This window comes from Zeugodacus cucurbitae, chromosome 6, assembly GCF_028554725.1.
Source record: "Zeugodacus cucurbitae isolate PBARC_wt_2022May chromosome 6, idZeuCucr1.2, whole genome shotgun sequence".
Lineage (NCBI taxonomy): Eukaryota > Metazoa > Arthropoda > Insecta > Diptera > Tephritidae > Zeugodacus > Zeugodacus cucurbitae.
Genome location: NC_071671.1, coordinates 11,525,985 through 11,549,631, shown reverse-complemented (window position 1 = coordinate 11,549,631; position 23,647 = coordinate 11,525,985). Strand labels below are relative to the sequence as shown.

The window sequence follows — 23,647 nt, the reverse complement described above, 5'->3', positions numbered from 1 at the left end:
CGCCTGCCGCTCAGTGGCGAAAGGACACTGCGGTGGCACAATGAAAAGAATGCGAGTAAAAAAAGGTTGGCTGGAAAATGAGTTTGTACGGACATGTGTAAACTGGGGTATATATATATATGTAAAACTATATCAACATATATGCCACACACAACAGTTGTTGCCACACTGCGGCCGCTTCTTCACCGTGTGCACTCATTTTTCACTGTTGCTCCTTATTTATTTTTACGTTTTCCGAATTTTAATTTTTGCTTGTATTTCTTTAGCATTTTTTTAAGGTTTTCAAATTTGAATGTCCTTTCGTTGTTACACACACACCGCCCACACAGCAAGTGTTGCACAAAAATGTGAGTGAAACACATTGTTTTTCGTAGTACGGCTCCCTCGCATTTATTGTACGCTCGAGGTCGCTAATTGACATGGGTTCACTTTCAGCCATTTAAGGTGTCAAATGTGCGCTGAAAAATGCACAATTACAATGCTGTGGATGAGTGGAAGGATTATGTGGAATACATGAAAAAACAATAAATATTCTCAATTTGACAGCGGCAACGAGGGGATGAGAAAGAGAGAGAGAGAGAAGCGGACGTGTGTGCATATATAGTATACGAAGACAATGGATAAAACGGTTAGTGCGTCGTCATGGGTTTCAGGTTTGTTGTAAAGCAACAGTTTGTGGCGAACTCATACAAGAAATATATTTTTATTGTATTTATTATCGCAAATTTAAATATAAGTATTGCTTCTATTTTAACATGTATCTTACAAGAAAACTTTTTTAATATAATATAATTTGATTAAAAAGTTGATTTCAAAAAAAATCAAATTGCGAAATCACTAACCCACATATGTAAATGTGTGTCTCTGAAATCACACAAACAAATATAAATACCTGGCTTTTCCAATTGTGGAACTGAACTGGATCTAACAGATTATTATGAGTATAAATCTGAAACTCACTCTTATAAGTTGTATTAAATGAAAACTGATTATTTCAAAATAATGTCCTTACTATTTCAGTACCTTAAGCAATTTTGTAGTGAATTTTCTCGAATAAGTTAATGTCAGAAAATATGTATGCTATAAGAAATTGAGTGAATAAGATCTTCATGAGACACGAGATAAGACAAACATGTTCAAATAGCTCAATTAGTGAAAAAAAGAGAGGAGAGAGAGAGAAAGTGAGTGTGAGGGGAGAGAGGAAGATAGAGCGAGAAAGGGGAGAGAGGGAGAGATAGACAAATCGTTGAGCGGGAATAAATTAACTCAATTTATTTGTTTTCCAAGAGCACTCAATTTAACTTGAATAATTAGCAACTGACAGCTGCCAAAAAAGAGGTAACTGACAGCTGTCAAAAATGTGCTTTACATTGAAAACATCCGTATGAATAATAAAATAGCTAATAATACATTGAATACATTTTCAAAATATCGAATCACTCAAATTGACTAAAACAGTACAATTTTTATTACTGTATAATAATACATCAGAATTTAGAAACCCAAAACATTTACTTCTTACATGAAATAATTTATGTTTTCTGTAATTTAATTTCATGTAATTTCTTCAAATATACAACTCAATTTAATACCAATTGGTCAAATAATTAATTGCTCCATTGCATGACAAATTGAGTACAATTGAGTTGAGTACTGAAATTAATTATTCAATAAAAGAGCATATTTTTGCAAAATAACAGATTACGAAATAAGATTTTCCATGATGATTTTTCGGTAAAAATTTTTGTCTGAGTTCGATGCTACGTTTTACATCAGCTCAATTGACTGGTCTAAATGTTTCGATGATTGCGACCCATGAACCAATTCAAAAGTATGTTTAATAGCCTGTTCCCACACGAGCTAATTGATCAATTAAACGGTCTCTGCTCGATTAAAACGATGATTTAGATCGATTTACACACAAAATAAAAATCTACATTAATTTGTAATTGAATTTAAATCAACTTAGAAATGAAAAGCCACACTGCGACAAATACCATATTTGTAAATATAAAAACGTTACTTGTCTGTGAGTTGTTGTTCACGCTACACGACGATAGATGTCACTGCAAAAATAGCAATCTCCTGATGAAACTTACCAACTTCTTATGAAAAGCAAAAACAAAAATGTATAACAGCTGAACGATTATCGAATAGCCGGCAGTGTGAAGAGCAAACACTAGTTTGTCAATCAAAATTTTAATTTATCAATTAATTTGACTGTGTGAAAAGGCTATAACAGACTTACTTAATACTTGTGTTTAAAGCAGCATAACAGCAGTTAATATTTCTATTCAGTATTTCATGAAATATCCGGACAATAAAGAATTACTAAGGTCACCCTTTGCTTGAACTTACTTTAAAACAACTAAGTAACCATGTATGAGATAAGAAAACTAATGATGTTGGCAACTCAGTAAAAAAATAAATAATTGCTTCAATTTATGATTAATTAACTAATAGAATGATGCGGTAACTTTTATGTTTCACTAAACACACTCTTCAATTACCCAATAAGTCGCTTAATTAGAGTGATTAGCAGAATATATAGCTGTATATATGTATGTATATATGCAAAATCGCGCAAGTCATTTATATATCAATTATAAAATCTAATTTTCACAAACAAAAAAATAAAAGAAAATAAAAATAAAAACAAATTGCAATCAATTTCATAGCGCACATGAAAATCCCGAAGCACACAACTCAGTGAACTCACTCGCATGCGAGACCTTTTAACACGAATTTAATCAGACCAATTAAGGATTTCATTTTGTTGATTTCTACCGAAAAAAGGCATCATATCGCTTGCTTTTCTTCGTTTTGTTAACTTTAATATCATCATTTATTTTGTTACAACTCAACTCACATTCGGTGTGGAACGCAACAAATTGAGGCAATTACTTACGGGCGCTGAGCACCTTTCAATGTCCATAAACATACAAATTCATTAGAATATAAATATATATGTATGTATGAGTATCTCAGCGTACATTTGAAAAAACACATGCAGGCAAGTTACCGTTAACTAAATGCGATTTCATTTGCTGACTGGTGCCTTTCAAACTGTCACCACGCGCCTGCCAGTGAGCAGATGGCAGTGTGGGCAGCTTTTAATAAATATAATGCGTTTTCCTTTCGTTAAACTCAAATTAAAATCGGTGACATGTATGAGCGTTTCATCAATGTTGTGTATTAGGGTGGTAGTGATTTTTATATTTCAATTTCTATACATTTTTTTGTAATTTTTTGACAGAAATTGGAAGGAAGAGAAGATTCCATAAAATATCTGGAATTATCACGAAATAATGTAATTTTTTTCATATCTGTTCTTTCATACTATTTTTGGGTTCAGGTATGTATGGTATTATCCAGAGCTATATTTTTATGTCAAGCTGTTGGGCGATATACTCTGAGATTAAATTGTCACGAAATGATTACTAAAGAAACACTTCAGTTACAGTGATATCTTGCAAATTTTAGAAAACAATATTTTTTAACTCAAAAATATATATTTTATGTCATGCTACTTTTGAGTTACTGTCAGTGAGCATGACATAAAAAATATATTTTGAGTTAAAGCATATTGTTTTCTAAATTTTGAGTTACTGTTAGTGAGAACTCCGGTCCGTAATTCAAAAGTAGCATGACATAAAATATATATTTTGAGTTAAAACATATTGTTTTCTAAAATTTTGAGTTACTGTTAGTGAGAACTCCGGTCCGTTCATGACATAAAATATATATTTTGAGTTAAAAAATATTGTTTTCTAAAATTTTCAAGACATGAAATTAACATTTTTTTTAATATTTTTCACTTTCAAATCGCAAATATATGTGTTGTAAAGAGTTATAAATATTATATTATAAACCTATTCAAAAGTATGAAATATGAAGTTATAACAAGCTAAAGAAAGAACCACAGCCAACTTCACTTTTTCTGAGAATCTAATCAAATAAATGTTAACTAATTGTACAGTTGCAAGACAAGTTAATTTAATAAAATTTTAGTTAAAGAAATTTAAAATAAAAAACTACCAAATCAAAAATAGTGATTTTAGTATATTTTTATGGAAAAAAAGAACATCCCTAATGCATATTTCCCATACAAAAAAAAAACATATAAATCACAAACGCTGCTTTCAGCCAAAATTTATAAATGGATCTCTATATGAATACATATATATAACCGAATAAATATATGAACATATACATTTGTATATAGGTAACCTCGTGTATCACCGTATCCACGTATGTATGTATATTTCTATGGTATGTCATTTCATGTGTGTTCATTTCCACTTAAATATGCAGATACACATTTAGATAGCTCAATTTCGTCTTAATCGCACTCACAGTCAAATAAAATTGCCCAATTTATGCCATTGGCATTAATGTTAAAATGTAATTGCATTTTAATGCTAATCAAATTACACCGTAATTGAAAATGAAACACAAGAATTAGATAAAAATAAAGTGTTTTCAAATATACTCGCACATTTTTTCTGAAGAAGATGTTCGAGAGTACGAAGCAAAAATATCTCTTTGGCGAAAGCGAAAATTATTTTTGGTAAATGTGCTTATAAATAATGCGAGTGCTTAGTAGATGAAAAGGAAAGATGTTATACTATATACGAGAGTATATATGAGGTCTGTTCAAAAATCAAGGTGAATTTTCATTTTATTAGTTCTCCTGAGCTCTACCATTGGGACGATTGGACTTTGCTTTCGATGTCATAAGTATATATCCATGATTTGTCATCACTTATGACAATTTTAAACAAATCTGGAGAACAGTTGACGTCGTTCAACAATACCTGAGCGATGCTCATGCAATAGTTTTTTCTTAACTTAACGAGTGGCGGACAGTTGAGACATTTATTTCAGAAGTCAGAGTATATTCAAAGTTTTGGAAAACACGAGTTTTTAAATGCTGTTATAATTTCAAATATGATCTCTTTCAATGAAAATAATATATTATAAACATCATTTTGAACTCCGTTGAGTACTATAGTGTTAGAGAACACGATTCTGTTTGGTCTGGAACATAAAATATGGGCTTCGACAATGTGTAGCTTCATCAGCATATCCCTAATGATACAGTGTATATGTTATAGTCCAACTATTGAGCGCCAACTCAAGCGGTCTCAGCAATCTGTATTACCGAACTTGTAGTCGCAAAATTTAACCCACCAAACTTTTGTGTGGATTATGGTCTGTTAATATGCGAACAATCCACGAAATATTTAGCGAGTTTGTGAGATAAATAAAGTTTTATCGAGATCTTGGTCAGCTGAAGTAGTCAACTGAATCGAATTCCATAGTATTTCGATGAGACCAATATTATACCGATTTTTTTATTTATTTTTACTACTTTTGATTATTTTAAACAAACAGATGCTTAGCACGAATATCCAAACCATTAAATTTTAGCTAGAAGGTCTTGGATTTTGACAACTGAAATAACCACAATAATACAAAAAGTGGTCCGGAAAAATATATTTGAAGGTATGGATATTTTTGTATTTTTCAAAAATTTCTTACGAATATTACTCAATCATAAAGATATGGTTTTTCAGAAATAATATATACCAAGCAACTAGTTATTAAAGAAAAACAACTTGAAAGAGAACTCAATAATGATCGCTGCATAATGTGTGTTAAATGAGCGCATTAGGTGTTTACGGTACATGCCCCACTTATGTGATTGCATGACTATTGGAGCTACATATATACATATGTATATAGGTATGTGTATGTGCTCCGGCACTGTATCTACACTTTCACATGATCACGCCCGCACCTTAGCTCGTCAGCACATTCGCCTTTCTAATGACGGCACTTGACTCGTATTACAAGCAAAAAATACGCACACAGCCACACACATATATACATGTACGTGTGTACAAGACACTTTCAAGCATACAAACACATATATATGTATATATCCTCGGACACATTCACCAGCATTAGAACTAAAGTAGCAATAACAACAGTGTCAAGTGCGTATTAGTTAAAATGTATAACCAAAGAGCAATAGCCATTAAATGAATTACAAGAACAACTACAATAAAAAAATTATTAATAATACCGAAAGTGTTGAGTGAAGTGTGTAAATTGAAACCATCAAACAAATGTTGAATGCGTCAGTTATCTCCAGCGTCAGCAAGGAAAAGTTTGAGAATGCCACACGAACACACACACATACAAACAAACAAACACATATATACATTTATATTAATCATGGCGCTGTATGCGGGTGGAGCTGCCGTGACTATGTGGCATGTTTGTAATCAAATATCTTTAAGGTGTTACTTCGTCAGTGTGTATATCAGTTGAGGTTGTCATTCATTTATTTTACGCTGAACTATGAGAAAAAAAAATCAAAACATAAATTTTTTTCAAAAAAAGTATTTTCAAATTTGTTTTTCTTCATATAATAATTTATTTATCATTATTATTTAATTAATTTAATATGTTAAGAAACCTGTGTACAACAACAACAACAGTCTACAAACTACTAAGTAGTCCTCAAATGAGTAGCATGCAACACTTTCACAAAGCAACCGCCGTTTTCTGAGGCATACAACCAAGCAAGCTGACGCGCGTGAAAGGACATTTCTATTTCGCGCTACTAATTTGTTCAAACTTCAAAGGAAATCCGCATTCATGGGTAATAGTGAACAGTACTTTATGCAAAATCGCCTGGCTGCCGAAAAATTCCGATACAAAACGGCAAGGCTTCAAAGGAAAATTCCCACAATTCGACACATTGACATTTGCCTTTAACTCACAGTCATACACTCACACAGGCAGACACAGAGTTACAAATAAACTTATCTCACTGTCTGTCTGTTTGTTTGCTTGCCAATAACGACTTGAACCCGCTTACGCTTGTCTATTGCGTATCCTGTCGTAAGTGCTAAAAATATCTAACACTGCCAAAGTCAACTACCGAGCCCAGCGCGGCGCATTAATAGGCAACTCTGCGTGTGGGCGTGTTAAACGGATTCCCGGAAGGACGCCGCTGTCCGCACTTTATCGGCGGCACACAAACGTAATGAGTGGTCTCGAGTAGATATATATATGTATATGAGTATATATATGTGGCATATGTTTGCAATTAAAGTGACACGATTCCAGCAAGTGAAGGTGGACATAGCGCAGCAGCAGTATCTGCTCGTAATGCAGCGTTGAAAACAAATTATGAGGGTCAGTAAACCTTGCAAATTAATTAATAAAATATGATAGTTTGCCAATGGCATTTATGATTGGTTTCCATGGAAAAATAACTGTTGACATTCAATATCGGGCATGTTGACGCGTAATGTAATCGGACCATATTACCACAGAGTTTGTTGAAGGTCGAAGGAATTTAAGAAGTGTTTCATAATGATTAAATAAAGAAACACTATTGCATATTTATCACTAAATCAATAAAGAAATATTTTGTAAATTTTATTTGAACTGTCAATCGGTCTTTTAAGAGCTCTCTGACTATTAAATAAAATCTAAAATTGGGAATAATGAATAAATACTTTAATGTTTTTTTTTCATTTTTTTAATACTAATTAATGATTATACTTAAATTTGTTTCAATAATTCAAAAATAAAAGTTCCACTGTTTTAGTTTAGAGCTAGAAATGAGCCTCTCTAATTAACCCATTAGGCCACATTTTCTAACATAAACCTAATTTTAATGGTTTCTGGTTACATTATAGCCTTTTCGCACAGCCAAGTTAATGTAATACAATAAGATTATAAATGAAAATCCAGTTTTTACCGTTCGCACAGCCGGCTACTCGATTAAGGATCAGCTGTTACACTCTTTATTTTTGCTGTTCATAAAAAGTTGGAAAGTTTCATCAGCTAATTGCTATTTTATCAATAATCAGAATCAACTACAGCGAGAATAACTAGTATAGTTTCATTTCAGTTTCAACTCGATGTGTATTCGATTAAGAATTAATGTAGTATAAGATATTTATTTTGTATTGTAAATCCAACTCCAACCAGCACTTTAATCGAGCAAAGCCTGGTTAATTGATCAATTAACTCCTGTACGAAAAGGCTTTTAGGAGACGGTTACATAATTAAAATTCACTAAATATATGTTTATATTTTATTACTTCAATTCAAATAATCGATTTTCATTGAATTGAGGATTTTAAATATTTATTTCAGTTATCTACTCCATTAAGTTAACTAAATTTGTGATTCAATTTATGTAAATTTTTGCATTATATACAATTAATCTCATAATTAAATACTAATGCATCTAGAGAAACGCTTTTAGCCTCTCGTTGGCTAAAATCCTCGACTTCCAAAACATCCAGAGATTGCAAACCTATGAACTAATTAAATCCGAATAAAAGTCATAAATGATAACCGGATTATCTCTTAATGAAGCAAAGACACACATTATGTTGCTTCATTCAAATAATGAATTTGAGACTCGAATAGGTTATAATTAAGGAAATGTTACATATGATTGTTTCTTGGTTACATTAATTAAAAAAAGCGCTGGAAAGTTTGAAAAAAGTATAAATTTAATGAAATGAAAAATGAAATTATTTAAACCGATTAATTTAACGATTTTTGGTTTCAACTTTTCGGGATTTTTGCTACATTTCGATGTCAATATCTCGTTTGTATCTTCTTCCTTATTTTGTAAGTGGATCTTTACGATATTTTAATAGTTATTCTGCTATTCCGAACGGATACGAATTTCACATATCAGAAAAAATTGTTCGAAGCTAATCTACTTCAGAGATTATAAAGCGAAGTGTTGTCGCAGTTTATTATCTCTTCTAAGAGAACATATTCATTTGCACATTGATCTATAAATTATTGTTCTTACAGGAAATCACTTAAAGCTAATACAAAATTTGAACTTACTGATTTGCTGTATATTATAAGCTCTTTCTCGTTTGTCGACAGACGCCTCCTCGCCTACTATATAATGCTCTTCGAAGAGGTCATGGTTCGCCTGCTGAGGATGTGATTCAGACTGCGGCGGTTTTTGCGTGGTTTGTTGTTCTACCAAGTGTTGTTGTTGTTCGACTAAGTGTTGTTGTTGTTCTACCAAGTGTTGTTTTTGTTGTCTCTGTGGCGGTTGATGTAACTGTTGTTTCTGTTGCTTGCTTGGCATTTGTTTTTGTCCACTACTCAACTGTTGTTGTTGCTTCGTTGGCATTTGTTGTTGCACACTACCTAACTGTTGCTGTTGCTTCTTCAAATATTGCTCCAACATTTTCTGCAACCACAACTGTTGGCGTTGCTGTTGTTGTTGCTTCGTTTGACGCCACTTTTGCAAACGCAACAAATCTGCTTCCAATTGAAATGTCTCACTGAGCCCACCACCATAAGGTGTGTGCACATCTTGCAGATAATTCCAATCGTCCGCTTCAACTGCGTCGCCATCAGCGGTTAAATAGTCGTCGGACGCGGGCAGTAGGTCAACAAGCGTTGACAAATCGGCTACACGATGCCGGGTTTGCGCATGCGTTTGGGAATTATGTCCGCCCATCACACGAAAAGCGTGTAGATTGCCAGTGTGCAGGAGTAGCCACAGCAAGGTGATGCGAAGTTTAGCGGGTGTGTAGGGGAACATTTTTTTCTTTGTGGTTGTTGGGGGTGAACGTAAATTGATAGTGCGTAGTTTCTGTGACTCAGTGGTAGGTAATTTTGTAGACACTTGTTTTTTTAATTTAAAATTGTTTATTTTTTAAGATTTTTTATAACTCAAGATTGCTGAGCTTTAAATTATTTTGTACGGAGAGCGCTTGTCATATGTTATTTTTTTTTTTTATATATTTATTTTTGATTTTTTTTTTATTATAGTTATATATTTTTATTTTAGATGTATATTCTTTATATTTATATTTTTTAATTTTTAATATTTTTTCTCAATTTTATAAATTAATAATGTTTTGATTCGAATATTATTTTTTTAATATTTTTTGGTTATAAATTTAATTATTATTATTTTTTTGGAATTTTAATTAATAAACTTAATTTGAAATAAAAATTTTCACAAAAGAAAATATTTTAGCGTCCATTTTTATAATTAAAACAAAATAATTTATAATTTAAAATACTGCTTTGTTCATATATTCTTAGAACATTTCTGGTCAATGCATTTTTTTTTTTTAATTTATTAATTATTAAGCGCACAATAAATATAAACAAATCACAATTTGAAGCAACTTTGGAAGCAAAATATTCACATTTTTTGATTTTCAAAATATTTATTCACAAATATGTTATTTATTTTTGCAACAAAAAAGATTTTTTTTAATTTTTTTCTTTTAATATTTTTAACATTGTTTTTTAATTATTTTTGTTGTTTTATCTTCATTTTTATGTTTTTCCTTTTGTTTTGTGAATTTGAATAATTTTAATAAATTGATTGTTTTTATCCATTCACTATTTTTACATATTTCAAAAAAATGTTTTTTAACACTAAATATATTTTTATAAAAATTAAAAAATATTTTAATATTTTCTCAACAAAAAATTTTTGGCTTATTTTTTTTAATTTTAAAATTTTCTTTTGATATTTTTAATGTTTTTTTTTTGTTGTTTTAATTTAATTTAATTTTTTGTAAGTAATTTTTTTAACAAAAAATATGTATATTTTTATGAAAATGAAATTAATATTTTAATATTTTTTCAAAATTTCTTTTTAATTTTTTTATTTCTTTTCATTAACTTTTTTTCTTGTTTTAAATTAACTTTTGTTCGCTTCGTAAAATTTGTTAAATTTTATAAATTTTTTCAACACAAAATGTACATATATTTTCACGAAAACTTCACGAAATTTCCATACAATCTGACTAGCAACCGATAAAACACACGTACGTACAAGTCTCACATCTTTCCACGGCGCGCTGAAGACCCAGACTAATTGTCGCCAATGTTAACAAAGATGATGCAATTAGTGGCAGCGCTCATTATGCCAATAGCACAGACACTCGCTACAAACTAGCCAACTACTAAAGCAAATAAATACTCAAATGTATCTATATAGGGACGCATGCTTGCGACTAGTGCTGCAGTCGCACGAAAATAAATTATGTAAGAAAAAACAACCAGAAAAATTAAACAAACAATATGAAGTGTCTCACAGCCTCACTTCAAAGGCGCGCTTCCGTATGGCCGCCCACCGTGCGATTCCCGGAATCACAAGCCACACCACACCAACGACAGCGTGCAACGCAAGTAACGACAGCAAGTAGCTAATATACATGCGCGTATGTGTGCAAGTGTTGAATAAAGGATGAATGGATTAGTGCTAAGGCACAGCTAAGCATGTTAGCAAACATACACAGCGACAAACAACGTTGACACTTTAGCGAATGACATACTTTCACAAGGAGTCGCTCTCATTGTCATATCCTTAGACGTCTTCGCGCTCAACCAACGCTCAACGCCAGTGGCAACTCAATCGAAGTGTGTGACTGCAAGTAAAATGCTAATCGCCTGCTGTGGCATTAGATTAGTTGCTAGTACTTAGCAAGTGTGCAAGATACATGCGCTCAAACACTTACACACACACACAATCTCATACTCGCATACTCGCATGCATATCCTGCGGCGCACATACTAATTGTGCGCTTGTTAAAATCAAGTGTTTGCTGGCGAGAAAAGGAGTCAGCGCGCCGTTAGACAGCAGTATAAGCAGGCTGTGACTACAGGAGCGACTGAGAGTGAGATAGAATGCAAGGCGTCGTAAAGATATGCCGTTACAATGGTTAAGTAAGTGGTATGTTTGGAGTGTTGAAAGAGAATTAGCACTCAAATTTCTCCTGGGATTAAGTTGAGTTACGAAATGGAAATATGAAATCTGCTTTTAACATTTAAAATTTATTGTATTAAAGCGGAAAATTATAATTGGAACTCATTTATGTCGTTATAATTAAATGAAGGATGGAGGAGGCATTGTCAGTAAAAATATAAAATATTATTAGGCCTACAACTTTGCTTCCACCGTTTTTTTTTTGTAAATTAAAAATATTGGCCGTCGCTAGCTACTACTTTTGACCATCTTTCTGGAAGCATGCGTATTTTGTGCAAATGTCGAGAATTCGGCTCAAAAAGTGACATTTTTGACAGTTGAGAATAAGTTTGGGATGCAAACAGATCTTCACAAATATTTTGTTGGCTTAATGTTGACACAAATGTTCAAGACCCATATAAAACGATTTAATCGACCAGTGCTTGACCCTAGAGACATCTATTGGAAAACGGCGGATGCAAAGTTGTAGACCTAATACAAATGAAAAATCTATCTATCCTTGAATCTAACTTCGTAAAATTTGTGTTTAAGCGTTTAGACTAGTCTATGTTTTGCTGTAAAGAATAAAGTAAACTTTAGAGTCCTAGAAAGATTATTTCGTTGAAAGGATAGCAAAGAAATATATTCCTGTCTAATCCGTGGTCTTCTCGAATCATTTGGGCCAGTCAGCTTTGGCGCGTCATACTTAAAACGCTCGCAACAGCAGTATCGTATCGAACAAAATATACCAGATCTTAAAACAAACTTTTGAGGCATGCACACGTACATTTTTTCATATATATAATTATAATTTATTTAAAATATTAAGTTTTTCAACTTTTTCGATTTAATTTTTGGCAATGATTTGTCATTTGAACCATTCACAATGGTTGTAGTGGTATAAAATGTATAAAACAAAACTTGGTAGCTTTAAAGATAGAGTTTGTACCACTTTATTGAAGTATCCGAATGCTATCTTGTACGAATTCAGCTCGATTACTCTCATATTACTTTTACGTGTATATTTGTAGACAAGAGACTTACGCGCAAAGAGAGCGAGATAGCTAGCTATTATCCAGGAAACGATTTACAATTTTCTGCAAATTTTTCGTTCAATTAAACTTTTCTTATAATATAGTTTTCAGACAGGCGCTAATTGATCAATTAACCGGCCTTTGCTCCATAAAACGCTTAATAAGACGTACGATATACGTTCTTTGGCTGCGATTGGCGGAATTTTTTGATAAAAAATGCTACGGTAGATGTCGCTGCTAAAAAATGTTACTCAGCTGGGGAAACTTACCAACTTCTTATGAAAAGCAAAAACAAAAATGTATAACAGCTGATCGGTTATCGAGTGCCCGGCAGTGTGAAAGGCAAAAAAGCGTTTCTCAATCAAAATTTTGATTGATCAATTAATTTGTCTGTCCAAAAACTCTATAAGCCTCAACCCATACCGGATTAGTCAAGACACGTTTTTTCTTGTCTGATACAACAACATCCCATAACTTTATATGTCACAACCCACAACGAACAAGACGAGACAAAACGCATGTTCGCTTGGTTTGGGCTAGAGCAAAATACGTTTTTGTGTCTTATTAGTCAAAGACGTTTTAGGCTAATCCGATGTGGGTTGAGTCCGCCATTTAAATAATTACACGCCTCTTTTATTTCAGGGACACACTTGAAAGCTGTCATTTTGTATCAATATGTCAATTGAAATTTTTTTTATGTATTCAAATACCACAAAAATAATAAAAGAGAGAAATTCGATTTCTTTATGCTGATATAAAAAAAATTGTCAAAGTAAGGGATGTTTCGACTGACCTAACCTCTTAATTGCTCTCTGACTACTATAAATACTCGTAAACGGTAACTCTTCCGTATGACAATGACGAACCTCTGACAATGTTTCCTGTTCTATTTATCATTATTCTGAGTGTTGAGGAGAGTCCGCCGTCAATATTTTAAAAATATAAATGGTGAGTACTATCTCGAATGGCAAGCGTCACTATTTAGTCACCATGTATAGGTTATCGAAAATGACAGATAATCCTTCAATACGTTAAGCCAAAATAGAAACGGACTGTAAATTTTTTGACAAATCTCTCATTCTTGAAGTCTTGAACCTGTATTTGTATTTTTTATCGAACGCACTCCAATGAAAGTAACGGGTGATATTTATTCCGATCTGTATTTATATATAATTTTTTATATTCATCATTATAGTTTAGAAAACATTAAAAGCGCATAACTCAAATTTTATAAAAGAACTCAGAGTGTGTGCACTTAATTTGAAATGGAAATCAGGTGCATTCGTGGAACTTAAAAAAGACAACAATCGTCTAAACACATTCTGATACGAGTATATTAATATGAAATCAATAAATCACAGCAAATTCTGATTGAAATCGACTTACACACAGACAATCCACAATACATTCAAGTATACTTAAGTTCCTACCAAAGGCTTGGCTATTTAAGGACCTCAACTGCTGTTGCTTTTAAGTTCATAAGTTTAAAATTAATTAGAGAATTCATAAGTATGGGAATGTATGATTATATTATTGAATATATCATAAATAAGTATATTTGTAGTTATGTCATTGTCCTTTCAATTATTGCGTTGTTGCTTTTGAGTTAATTTTAGTTTCCGTTCAAGACTGATTGAGTATCAATAATGTAGTGTAGTGGTATATAATATATATAAAATTATGCCAAAAGCAATTTGATACATTCCCATTGTTATATATTAGGTGTATATATTATATATATAACATAAATGTGTATCTTTGTGAAAGTGGCAAAATGTCAAACGCAATCAACCCTAAAATTGGTGCTGAATGAAAATTAGCAATGCTCGGACAGCAAGTAGGGGAAAAGGAAAGCATATAAAGTAATAACTTTATATTGAATGCTATGCTTCCACATATTACTTTCTTTCTTTTTTCATATCTGCACTGCTATATTAATATACTTTTACTCTTGTTTTATTGTTCCGCAATATATTGCAGGTCTGATAGCACAACGCAATTGCTGTTGTCCCAATCAATAGCAACGGAAACGAAGCACGCACGACAACGCACCCCGCAAACTACAAAAGCAATCTGATTCAGTGCTGTGTAAAAAGGGTCAGATTTTGGTTGACGGTGGGTAAAATTGGAATTTAGAAATAAAAAGGACAAGTTCTATGAACTCTATGAATATTAAGTAAAAAAAAATTTGTTTAAAAAAGTGCGAGAGTTTTAAATGTTTATTTAATGACATGTGTAAGCTGGTGATTTATATTGTATATGTTTACTGATTACTCGGATAAAGCTGGGGGAAATATCAGACATTATCAATTAAAATATTTTCACTACGAATGATGTAAATAAATTCAAAAAATTAATTATTTTAATATATGACAGTTTCTTAAAGAAATGCTTTTCGGGAAATTAAAAACAAATGGTCGAAAAGACGTACCGAAATTATCAATGAAATTATTTTATAAAAAATCTATCTTATAAAAATTTAAAATCTATTTGGCCAAATAATTGAATCCGCAATTCGATTTCAATACGATAAAGATTTTCGATCGAAAATGTTCATGCTATCATTGATTCCGTCGATAAACTGCTTTACCACAAAGTGAGAACGTAAAACTGTTTTATCGACCACCATCGACAAATGCGACAAATTTGATAAAGTGTCTGTGCTTTTTGCTTTGTTCAAAAAAAATTAAAACTGACCTTTAACTATTGTGAAATTTCTTCAAAAAAATTGAATTCGCCTGAGGCTCTTTGGGAAAATTATTTCGCTATTTCGTCTGTTTTTGTCTCTTGATTTTCGATTTTGCGGATTCAATGATATCGAGTCGGTAAGTGAGTTCAATGTGACCGTAAATTTTATTTTCGATACGGTTTCAATGATTTCGACGTAAAATTTTTAAATCGAATTGAACCATTTTCGATCGAAACAGATTCAATGATGAGGCCCATTATCTAAAGAGATATCGGGAAGAGAAAAAGTGTGTTTCGATTTTCCTGCTGATAAGAAGCACTATCAATGAAATTGGTTCGGTTAAAACAATGTTCAGCTGAAAGGTTTATCATGAAGAGCCTAATAACAATCTGAAGAAGAAAACAACAACAATAGTTCGGAAAAAAAGAAAGCGATCGGAGGAAACATGCTATAAGAATGGTAGGGGTTCACGACTGACCAGCCTCTTGGCAATTCAAGAACTCAAAGCTAGATTTGTGGACCCATAAAGATCTGAGAATTTTAGAAAGTTATAAACCTTTTTCTGTCATTTCTTTTTCGTTCTTGGGTTCAGAGTCCTTCAATATGTTTGAAAATTCAAAATTATTGAATTTTCTAAAATTTCCTTCAACTCAATTTTCACTATAATATATATAAATAACAAATATCACTCACCTATTTGTGGCACGTCATACTGCCGCTGCCCTCGCGCCGTGCGCAACATCAGCTGGCTTGCGATGGATGAGTAGCCGTTGGTCGCCGCCGCAGCAGCCGCTGCAGACATACCATTGGTGGCACCGACACCACCACCAATGCTGCCCGAACGCTTATGGTTGGGATGCAAGAAGGACTCTTGCTTTTGTGACGGCGTCTGTTGTTTTTTGTGTTGTTGTTGCTGCTGCTGTGCTTTCAATTTGGCAGCAGCCTTTGATAAGCCCGATGGTGGACTAGCAACATCAGCAGTGTTGTCCTTGCCAACCTGCTGTTGTGTAGGCTCTTCTTGTTGCTGTTGTTGTTGCTGCATCAGCTCACTTTTCATAGCCGCATCGCCGCTAGACATTGCTGGCGCGGAGGAACTTTGTTGTTGCGTTGCCAATGCGTTCAAGGTGCTTGACAATTTGTTGTTGCTGTTGTTGTTGTTATTTAGGTTGTTAACACTACCATTTAATGGAATATGTTTAGTGGCGGTGGCTTCTGAATTGGCCAGCGAAAGTTTGCTATGACGCTGTGGCTGTGCGCCGAAATGATGCAACTGCTGTTGTTTCAGTTGCTGACCGAATATGTTGCGTTGCCATTGTTGTAATTGACGTTGCTGCTGTTGTTGTTGTGAACGCTTACGCTGCCACTTCTGCTGCATATTGTTGTTGTAGTCAACGGGATAGCCACCATTGCGATGCTTAACGCCGCCACTGAAGGAATATTGCTGCTGTGGCTGCGTTGGTTGACGATATTGTTGCTCGTACGGCTGCTGCTGTTGCTGTTGCTGCTTTTGTTGCTCGTGTGTCGGATGTGATGTATGCACACGGTGTGGTTTCACATCAGCTTTGTCGTGTGACTCCTTTTCGAATATTTCCTGCAAGGTGTGTGACGGACTGTTCTCGAGCTCTTCAAGCGTGCGATACGGATTCAACAGCAACGGGAAACCGTCGTTCAGATGATGAGGCCGACTGTTGCCACCGGCGATGGCATAACCTGCACCGTCATCACCCCATAAACTGCGATGCTCAGGTGGCAGCAGCTCATCCAAATATTGATAGCTCTCTAAATCGGAGATCACATCGTCCAACTCCGGTTCGGCTTCAATCAGCTCATCCAACTCATCCATGTGCTGCGGCTCGGCATACTCTTCATGCTCTGCCGGTTCCACTATGCGGCCATACTCATACTTTCTATGACCGCCACTATTCAAACGAGCTCTATCGTATTCACGCTCTTCGTCGACATACTCATCGTCCTCCACGACTGCGGGCTCCTTTACAACGCTGCCATACAAGGGACCACGTGATTGCGGCAACAACAGCGACGAGTAGTCATTGTCCACCTCATCAACGGGGCTCATCTGAATGCGTCCGGTGATAATAGGACGTCCATGATGACCGGTACCGCTGTTAGCCAGCGTTGTCTGCTTAGCCAGTCCGAGTAACATCAAACGCTCGCGTTCGAGTTGTGCTCTATCGGCTACCTCCTGTGACAAACGCTCGGCGTTACTCAATGGACTGACGGCGGATTTGCTCAAAGCACGCGAGAGACCGCCGCCACCGCCACCACCACTGCCGCTACCGCTGCCGCCGGCATGCAGATGTTGCGCATGCTGATTGGCCGAGAGTATGTTGAGCATTTGATTTGTATTCACGGCGGTATTGAGCTGTGCGGCGCCGCTACCGCCTAGGCTCGATGGCGCGTTCATCACACCGCCACCACCGCCGCCGCTACCCAAACTCGCGCCATTGCTGTTGCCGCCGGGCCCATTCAAATGCAGCCCATAAATGCCGGCCTGAATGAGCAGCACACAAACGATGGTCTGCACGAGCGAGTAGAACATTTTCTTCTTGTTGATGCGACGCAAACGCTCAAGTAGACGTGCTATTTTTGGGATTTTCGCGTAACTACTTGCCTGGGATTATGTAACTATTTAGGTGCCTTGCAATTGTCGACGAATTGGATTCGTGCTGGCAAAGGTTTTTTGCTTTTGATTTTTGTTTGGATTTTAGGTAGTTTAAATGCCTGTTTGCTTGTGTGTGTGTGTGTGGGAATCTCTAGCTCTAGTCGTCTAACTAACGCGTAAGACTGTTTGGCTTCGTTATACGTGGGTATTATTATGGAACCTGGGGCGCGTACGTTTAAGTCTAAGCGGCAATACGCTTGCACACAAAAGTCTTCATTCTCTAACAGTCTCTCGGTAAATTGGTTATGCTATACGTGTAGTGTTGCTGATGTCTTCGCAACTGTCGCACTCGTTAATTTCACTCTTCTCCTTTTTATTCTATGCTTTATGTTGCTTTGTGGTTGTCAACTGTGCCCAAGCGCTGCTGGTGCTCTGGTCGTTATGCCGCCAAAGAAGGTCGCTATATGCTTTACTTCGTTCCAACAAAGTAAAGCTTTCTTATCGCGCCGTGTATTTCTTGGCACTGTCGGCGCCTATTCACCAACTTTTTCCGTTGATTTCCGAAATTGTTGATTGCTGCCTTATGTTGCTCGTCTGGCTCGTTCTCGCGAAATCCCTGCTTTACAACAGGACGTGTTTTTGAACTCTTGCCAAAAGTACGTTTCCGCTACGGCTGTACTTTTTTCGCCGCTACTTCCTCTGACACGTTGCACGCTGCTCGTTGCGCCCGTTGACTTTCGTGATTTTTGTGCTTGTAACGGCTTTTATGTTCAACTGTTTCCGTTCGCTGATGTGCGATATGCCTGATTTCAGCCAGTTGCCACTTGTTTTCTTTGCCACCAGTTTTAACCAGTTTTGCTGTGCGCTTTGTTTTCGTCGCTCACTGGCTATTATTTGTTGGTTTCGCCTTTCAGCAGTGGCACAACTGCCAACGTTAAATATGCCGTTGAAATGGCAATTTCACAGACTTCAATTGTCGTACGCTTGCTGGCAGGCTGGCTCGCTAGACGCGCATGCAGCCGTTGTTACTGTAATCCAAACGATTACAATAATATTTGTGTTGTTTGTTCGGCTGTTTGTTTATGCCTCGGACCGTTGCGGCTTGTTTTTCGTTCGTCGTTCGTTCGTTCGCCCTTAGTTTGCTGCAGGTTTCATTACCAACACCCCGTATCGTTTGGGTTTTTGGCTCACTAGCATACGCCTGCTCACTTGGCTCGCGCAACTAGACTTCAGTTAGTGTCTTCCGTCTGTCTGTTGCGCTGTCTGTCTGCCAGTATTTTCGTGTTTCTTTTTGTTTGTTATTTTCTGTTATTTTCTTGCTCGTTTAGTCTATTTTATGTTCTTTTATTTTTTGTTTTTATTTGCAGGCTAGTTCGTCTTTTTCTAGCACGCAGCAATCTTGTTATGTGTCAGCGGAGACAAAATCGATAATCGACTTGTTGGCCGGTTCGCCGATACCGTTAGCAACTCCAATTTGTCTACGACGCAGCGAACGTTTTGTTTCGGCTCGTGCTGCGGAGTTTTTAGTTTACGAGGAACTATATACAGCAATTTGCCTGTAAAGACGCTTGCTTCACTTGTATTTTTTCTGCAGTAAGATTTTCCACGGCTTGTTAGGTAATCTTTACCTTTCGTGGTGTACTGTTATAATGTTTTGCTCTTGCTTTTGAGGAACTAATCAGCCTTATCAGCGCTTGTGAGCTTTTGTGTTACGTCTTGTTGTGCCCGATCGCTTAGCTTTGCTTTTGTTTTTGTAGCTATCGTTTTCAGTCGTGCCTAAATGTTTATTTTCTGCCTTTAAGCACTTTACCGTTCGTCGTTGTCTGCGTCTAACTTTAGCTTCTGCCTAATTGCCTTTTCGTGTTATATGCCAGTCGCGCTTGAGTTTCGTTGTCTTCGTGCCGTTGCTTCGTCGTCGTCGTCGTATTCGTGTGCGTGTTTGTGTCTACCGTTTTCGTTGTTGCACGACACGCACTTCTCACACGACCGACGTACAGATTTATTTTTAATCCGCTTACTTACTTTCACCACGTTTGCTGTTGTTGTTGTGTGGTACGAAAATCGAATTGCTGCTTCGCAAACTGTTGCTTTAACGGGCGCTGTAGGTTCGGCGCGTTGTGCGAAACTTCGTTAGCGATCCTTTGCACCAGTTGTTGGGTACTGTGTTATGTGCCCGGTTCGGAGCGTCAACTCGCTTAGCTGCTTATTGACGGCTTTTGACCTCAGTACCGTTGAGTTTGGTTCAACTGTCTTGCAGAAACTTTGCACTCAATCACACTGCTCCGCGGGGATAGCTTACGTTTTATTAGTTTTGACACAGCGTTCGCTTGCTATTTGCGGATTTTCTGTGTGCTTCGAACGCACAGTGTTCACTTTCGGTATTTCGTAATTTCTGCTCGTTTATTTGCAGTCACTTCACTTTACCGTTTCTTTTTGTTTTCTCTGCACACTATCTCACACTCACTTTTTAGCTATTTTCAGCTTTCTTTTTCGTTGGTTTTATTGTTCTTTCTTTATTTATTAATACACCAAAGCTACGCAGTAAAGTCTCGCGGCTTATATTGCTTTTCCGCCAATTTAGTTTCGGCTTTGTGTTTGGTTGCCACTAAAATTGCCGAACCACCGTCGCCGCGCCCACTTCTCGCACGCTTCGTGTGTGTTTGCGCTGGCTTACAGCGCTTTTGGGTCGACTGCCTGGCTGGCTGGTAGGCTATTTTTAGCTTTCTATATTTCATATGCTTTCACGTTTTCTTTTATTCTCTGTTTTGTTGGCGTTACGTGCCTTCGGTTCCTGGGCAGCCTGTGTGGTGGTGTATGCGCACGCGTTCTACGTGTGTGTGTGTGTGTCTGTGCGGCTAGTTAGGATCTTCTTTCACCTGTCGCTTGCTGCTTTCAGACAATTTTTTTTCTACACTCCCTTTAACGGTATTTGCTGCCTTACTTGCCTTGGCTTTCGTCCTTTCTTTGTGTGTTTGTGTGTGTTTATCTTGGTGTGCCGTTAGGCGTTGGAATGTCGTCGCTGTGGCACTGTGGACTGAGTTTGCAGTGGTAATTTGCCTGCTTTCGGCCGCACAATCACGTTCACTGTCTGTCAGTTCGTCTATACAGTGCTGTTCCTTGCCTTGCCTTGCCTTGCTGTCTGTCTGTCTGTTGGCTTGTCAAGTTGGTTGTGCGCTGCTTGAGACTTGACTGCCTAGTACCTGTGCTGGTTATCCTTACAATTCTCACTTCTGCTAGTTGTTGTTGTTGTAGTGAAGTGTCGAACTCACTTTTTCACTTAGCTTTCTTGTTTTGTTGCAATTTCTTTTTCTTCGTTTGCCTTCACTTTGTTTTAATCTTCTATTTTTGGTTCTTTGCACTTTGTTTTTGTTGCGCACTTATCAGCTGCAAAATGAGTTGTTCGCTAGCACTTCCTGCTTAGGATGACAACGCAGTATTGCAATTCTTTCGGTTTGTTTCTACGCTTTGTCGCAGTTTCATTGGAAAACTTTTGTGCCTGGAACTCCTTCGTTTTGATTTGAAAGTTAAAAGTGGAACTTGCTTGGAGCTTCAGTCACTTGTGTTTCTCATTTATTTATAGCACTTATCACTTTTATTTATAAACGCTATGTCCGTCGCACTTTCATAAGGACTTGCTGTTATCTGGAATTTCAGACTATTTTGAAAAAATTTACATTTCTGAAAGCACTTAAATGTGAAGATTTATATTATTTCATATTATAATATTCAGTTTTGGCAAGTAACAGTAAATTGAAATTTTCACGTAGTTTTACCGATGGCACAGTGACATTAGATAAATGTTTTATACACTTAATCGCTCGCAGCAGTTCACAGCAAAAAACTAACAAATTCGGACTAGTCTAAGGAACTAAATTAACTTAGGGTTTCCGAAGCAGATTCTATACAAACTGAAAATACTTAGAAGGTTTTACAGTATGATAATGTTAATACTATAAGATTGTTTTACTTTTCGTCTTAAATTTTCATGCTCTTTTCCCAAAATAGTATATTCTTTACTTATATGTTTCTGTATTTCAAGTTGGGTTAGGTTAGTTTGGTTTATTTAGGTTAAGTATTATGGCTAATCCTCGACACAGCTATGTTTACTAAATTCATTAAGTAAAAATTTAGCGAAAAATTTTAATTTTCACGAATCACACTTGGACAACTAAAGACAATTCATTTATGATGTCAAAAAAATTCTGAAATTTGTTATCTTATATCTACAAAGCTTCTTGATAAGCCTCACCATAAATCTGCTTCTTATCACAATAAAGATCGATACAGCTTGGAAAATGCAGCTCAAAATATTGTAAAGCAGTCTAAGTGGTACTAATTACCAGAAGCAAATTTTAAAAAACTCTTTGGAAGGTGATTTAAAGCGTTTCAAATAATTACAAATTTATTATGAGAAGAAAGTAATATGTTAATAAGTGATTTCATACTGCTTAGTAACTTCATTGATTCATATTTGAAGACCATATAGATTTTCACACCAACTAGTGAAGTCTCTATCAGTTTACCAAGTTGTAAACTTTGAGAGTGGCGAATCGGACAAAGTTGGCAGTATTCAACAAATAGTGAATTGAAATAGTACAATAGCAAGCAAAGCTGACTAGATTCACCCAATGCTTACAAATATTCTATATACGCAGATAAGTATAGTTTATAATTTTCACTCCCAAAGGGTTTAAAGTGTAAGGTAGGTCTATAACCAATCAGAGCAGTAATGAATCGAAGTCGACGACTAAAGACGTTTCAATTTACAATGACAAAACTATATAGGCTTATCTATGTATGTATTCAATATGTTTCACAAGTTTCATTTAAAAATTTGAAGATGAAGTGTTTTTCAAAGTGAAAATGTATTAAAACATGCATATACGAATCAAAGGGATATTATGAATAAAAAAATGATTCGAATGATCACCTATTAACCTTCAAGCGGTAACTTGTAACAAAAGCGGTCGCGCGTAACCGAAAAGACGTTTGAGATGAATAAATGAAATAAAGCACAAATTATTCAGTAATTATTTATTTATTTGTACTTAGATATATTATCATTATCCTTAAAGTCTATTTTGTCAAAAAAGTAATTAAAATTATTAAAAAAAAAAACAATTATTAAACTAATTAACATAACTCAAATATTCGATCGTAGTCGATTCGACTACGCGCGATCGCTTGAAGGTTAAGGGTTCAATCACTTAAGGGGTTACATGGCTTTTGTCGGGTAAAAAGGCCTATTTTCATTATTTTTTTTTTCTATGTAAAAAAATATGTATTTATTCAAAAATTTTATTTTCAGTCTTATAAATACATATTTAGAGAATAATTTCTGAATATTAAAAAAAAAAATTATAGCTCCGCCATTTTGACGTCATTTCCGGTGACCCCTCAGAAAAAATATGCGTTCATATTCATTCATCATGAAAAAAAAACAAAAATAAGTGTTTTAGGTAAGACCATAAACTATTGCTTGAACGAAGGAAAGACAAAAAAGTAAAAATTGGAATTTTGGC

The 23,647-nt window shown here is 35.3% G+C and overlaps 1 protein-coding gene across 1 annotated transcript in view; it reads right to left on the bottom strand.

The window, feature by feature from the left end:
- The window catches only part of LOC105210996 (basic-leucine zipper transcription factor A), a 118,958-nt gene extending 97,123 nt beyond the window's left edge, over positions 1-21,835 (bottom strand). Inside the window, exon 1 of the mRNA XM_029039461.2 lies at positions 16,196-21,835. Coding sequence (XP_028895294.1) covers positions 16,196-18,062 — 1,867 coding nt within the window. The 5' untranslated portion in view covers positions 18,063-21,835. The remainder of the gene's footprint in view (positions 1-16,195) is intronic.
- Between the last annotated feature and the right edge of the window lie 1,812 nt (positions 21,836-23,647).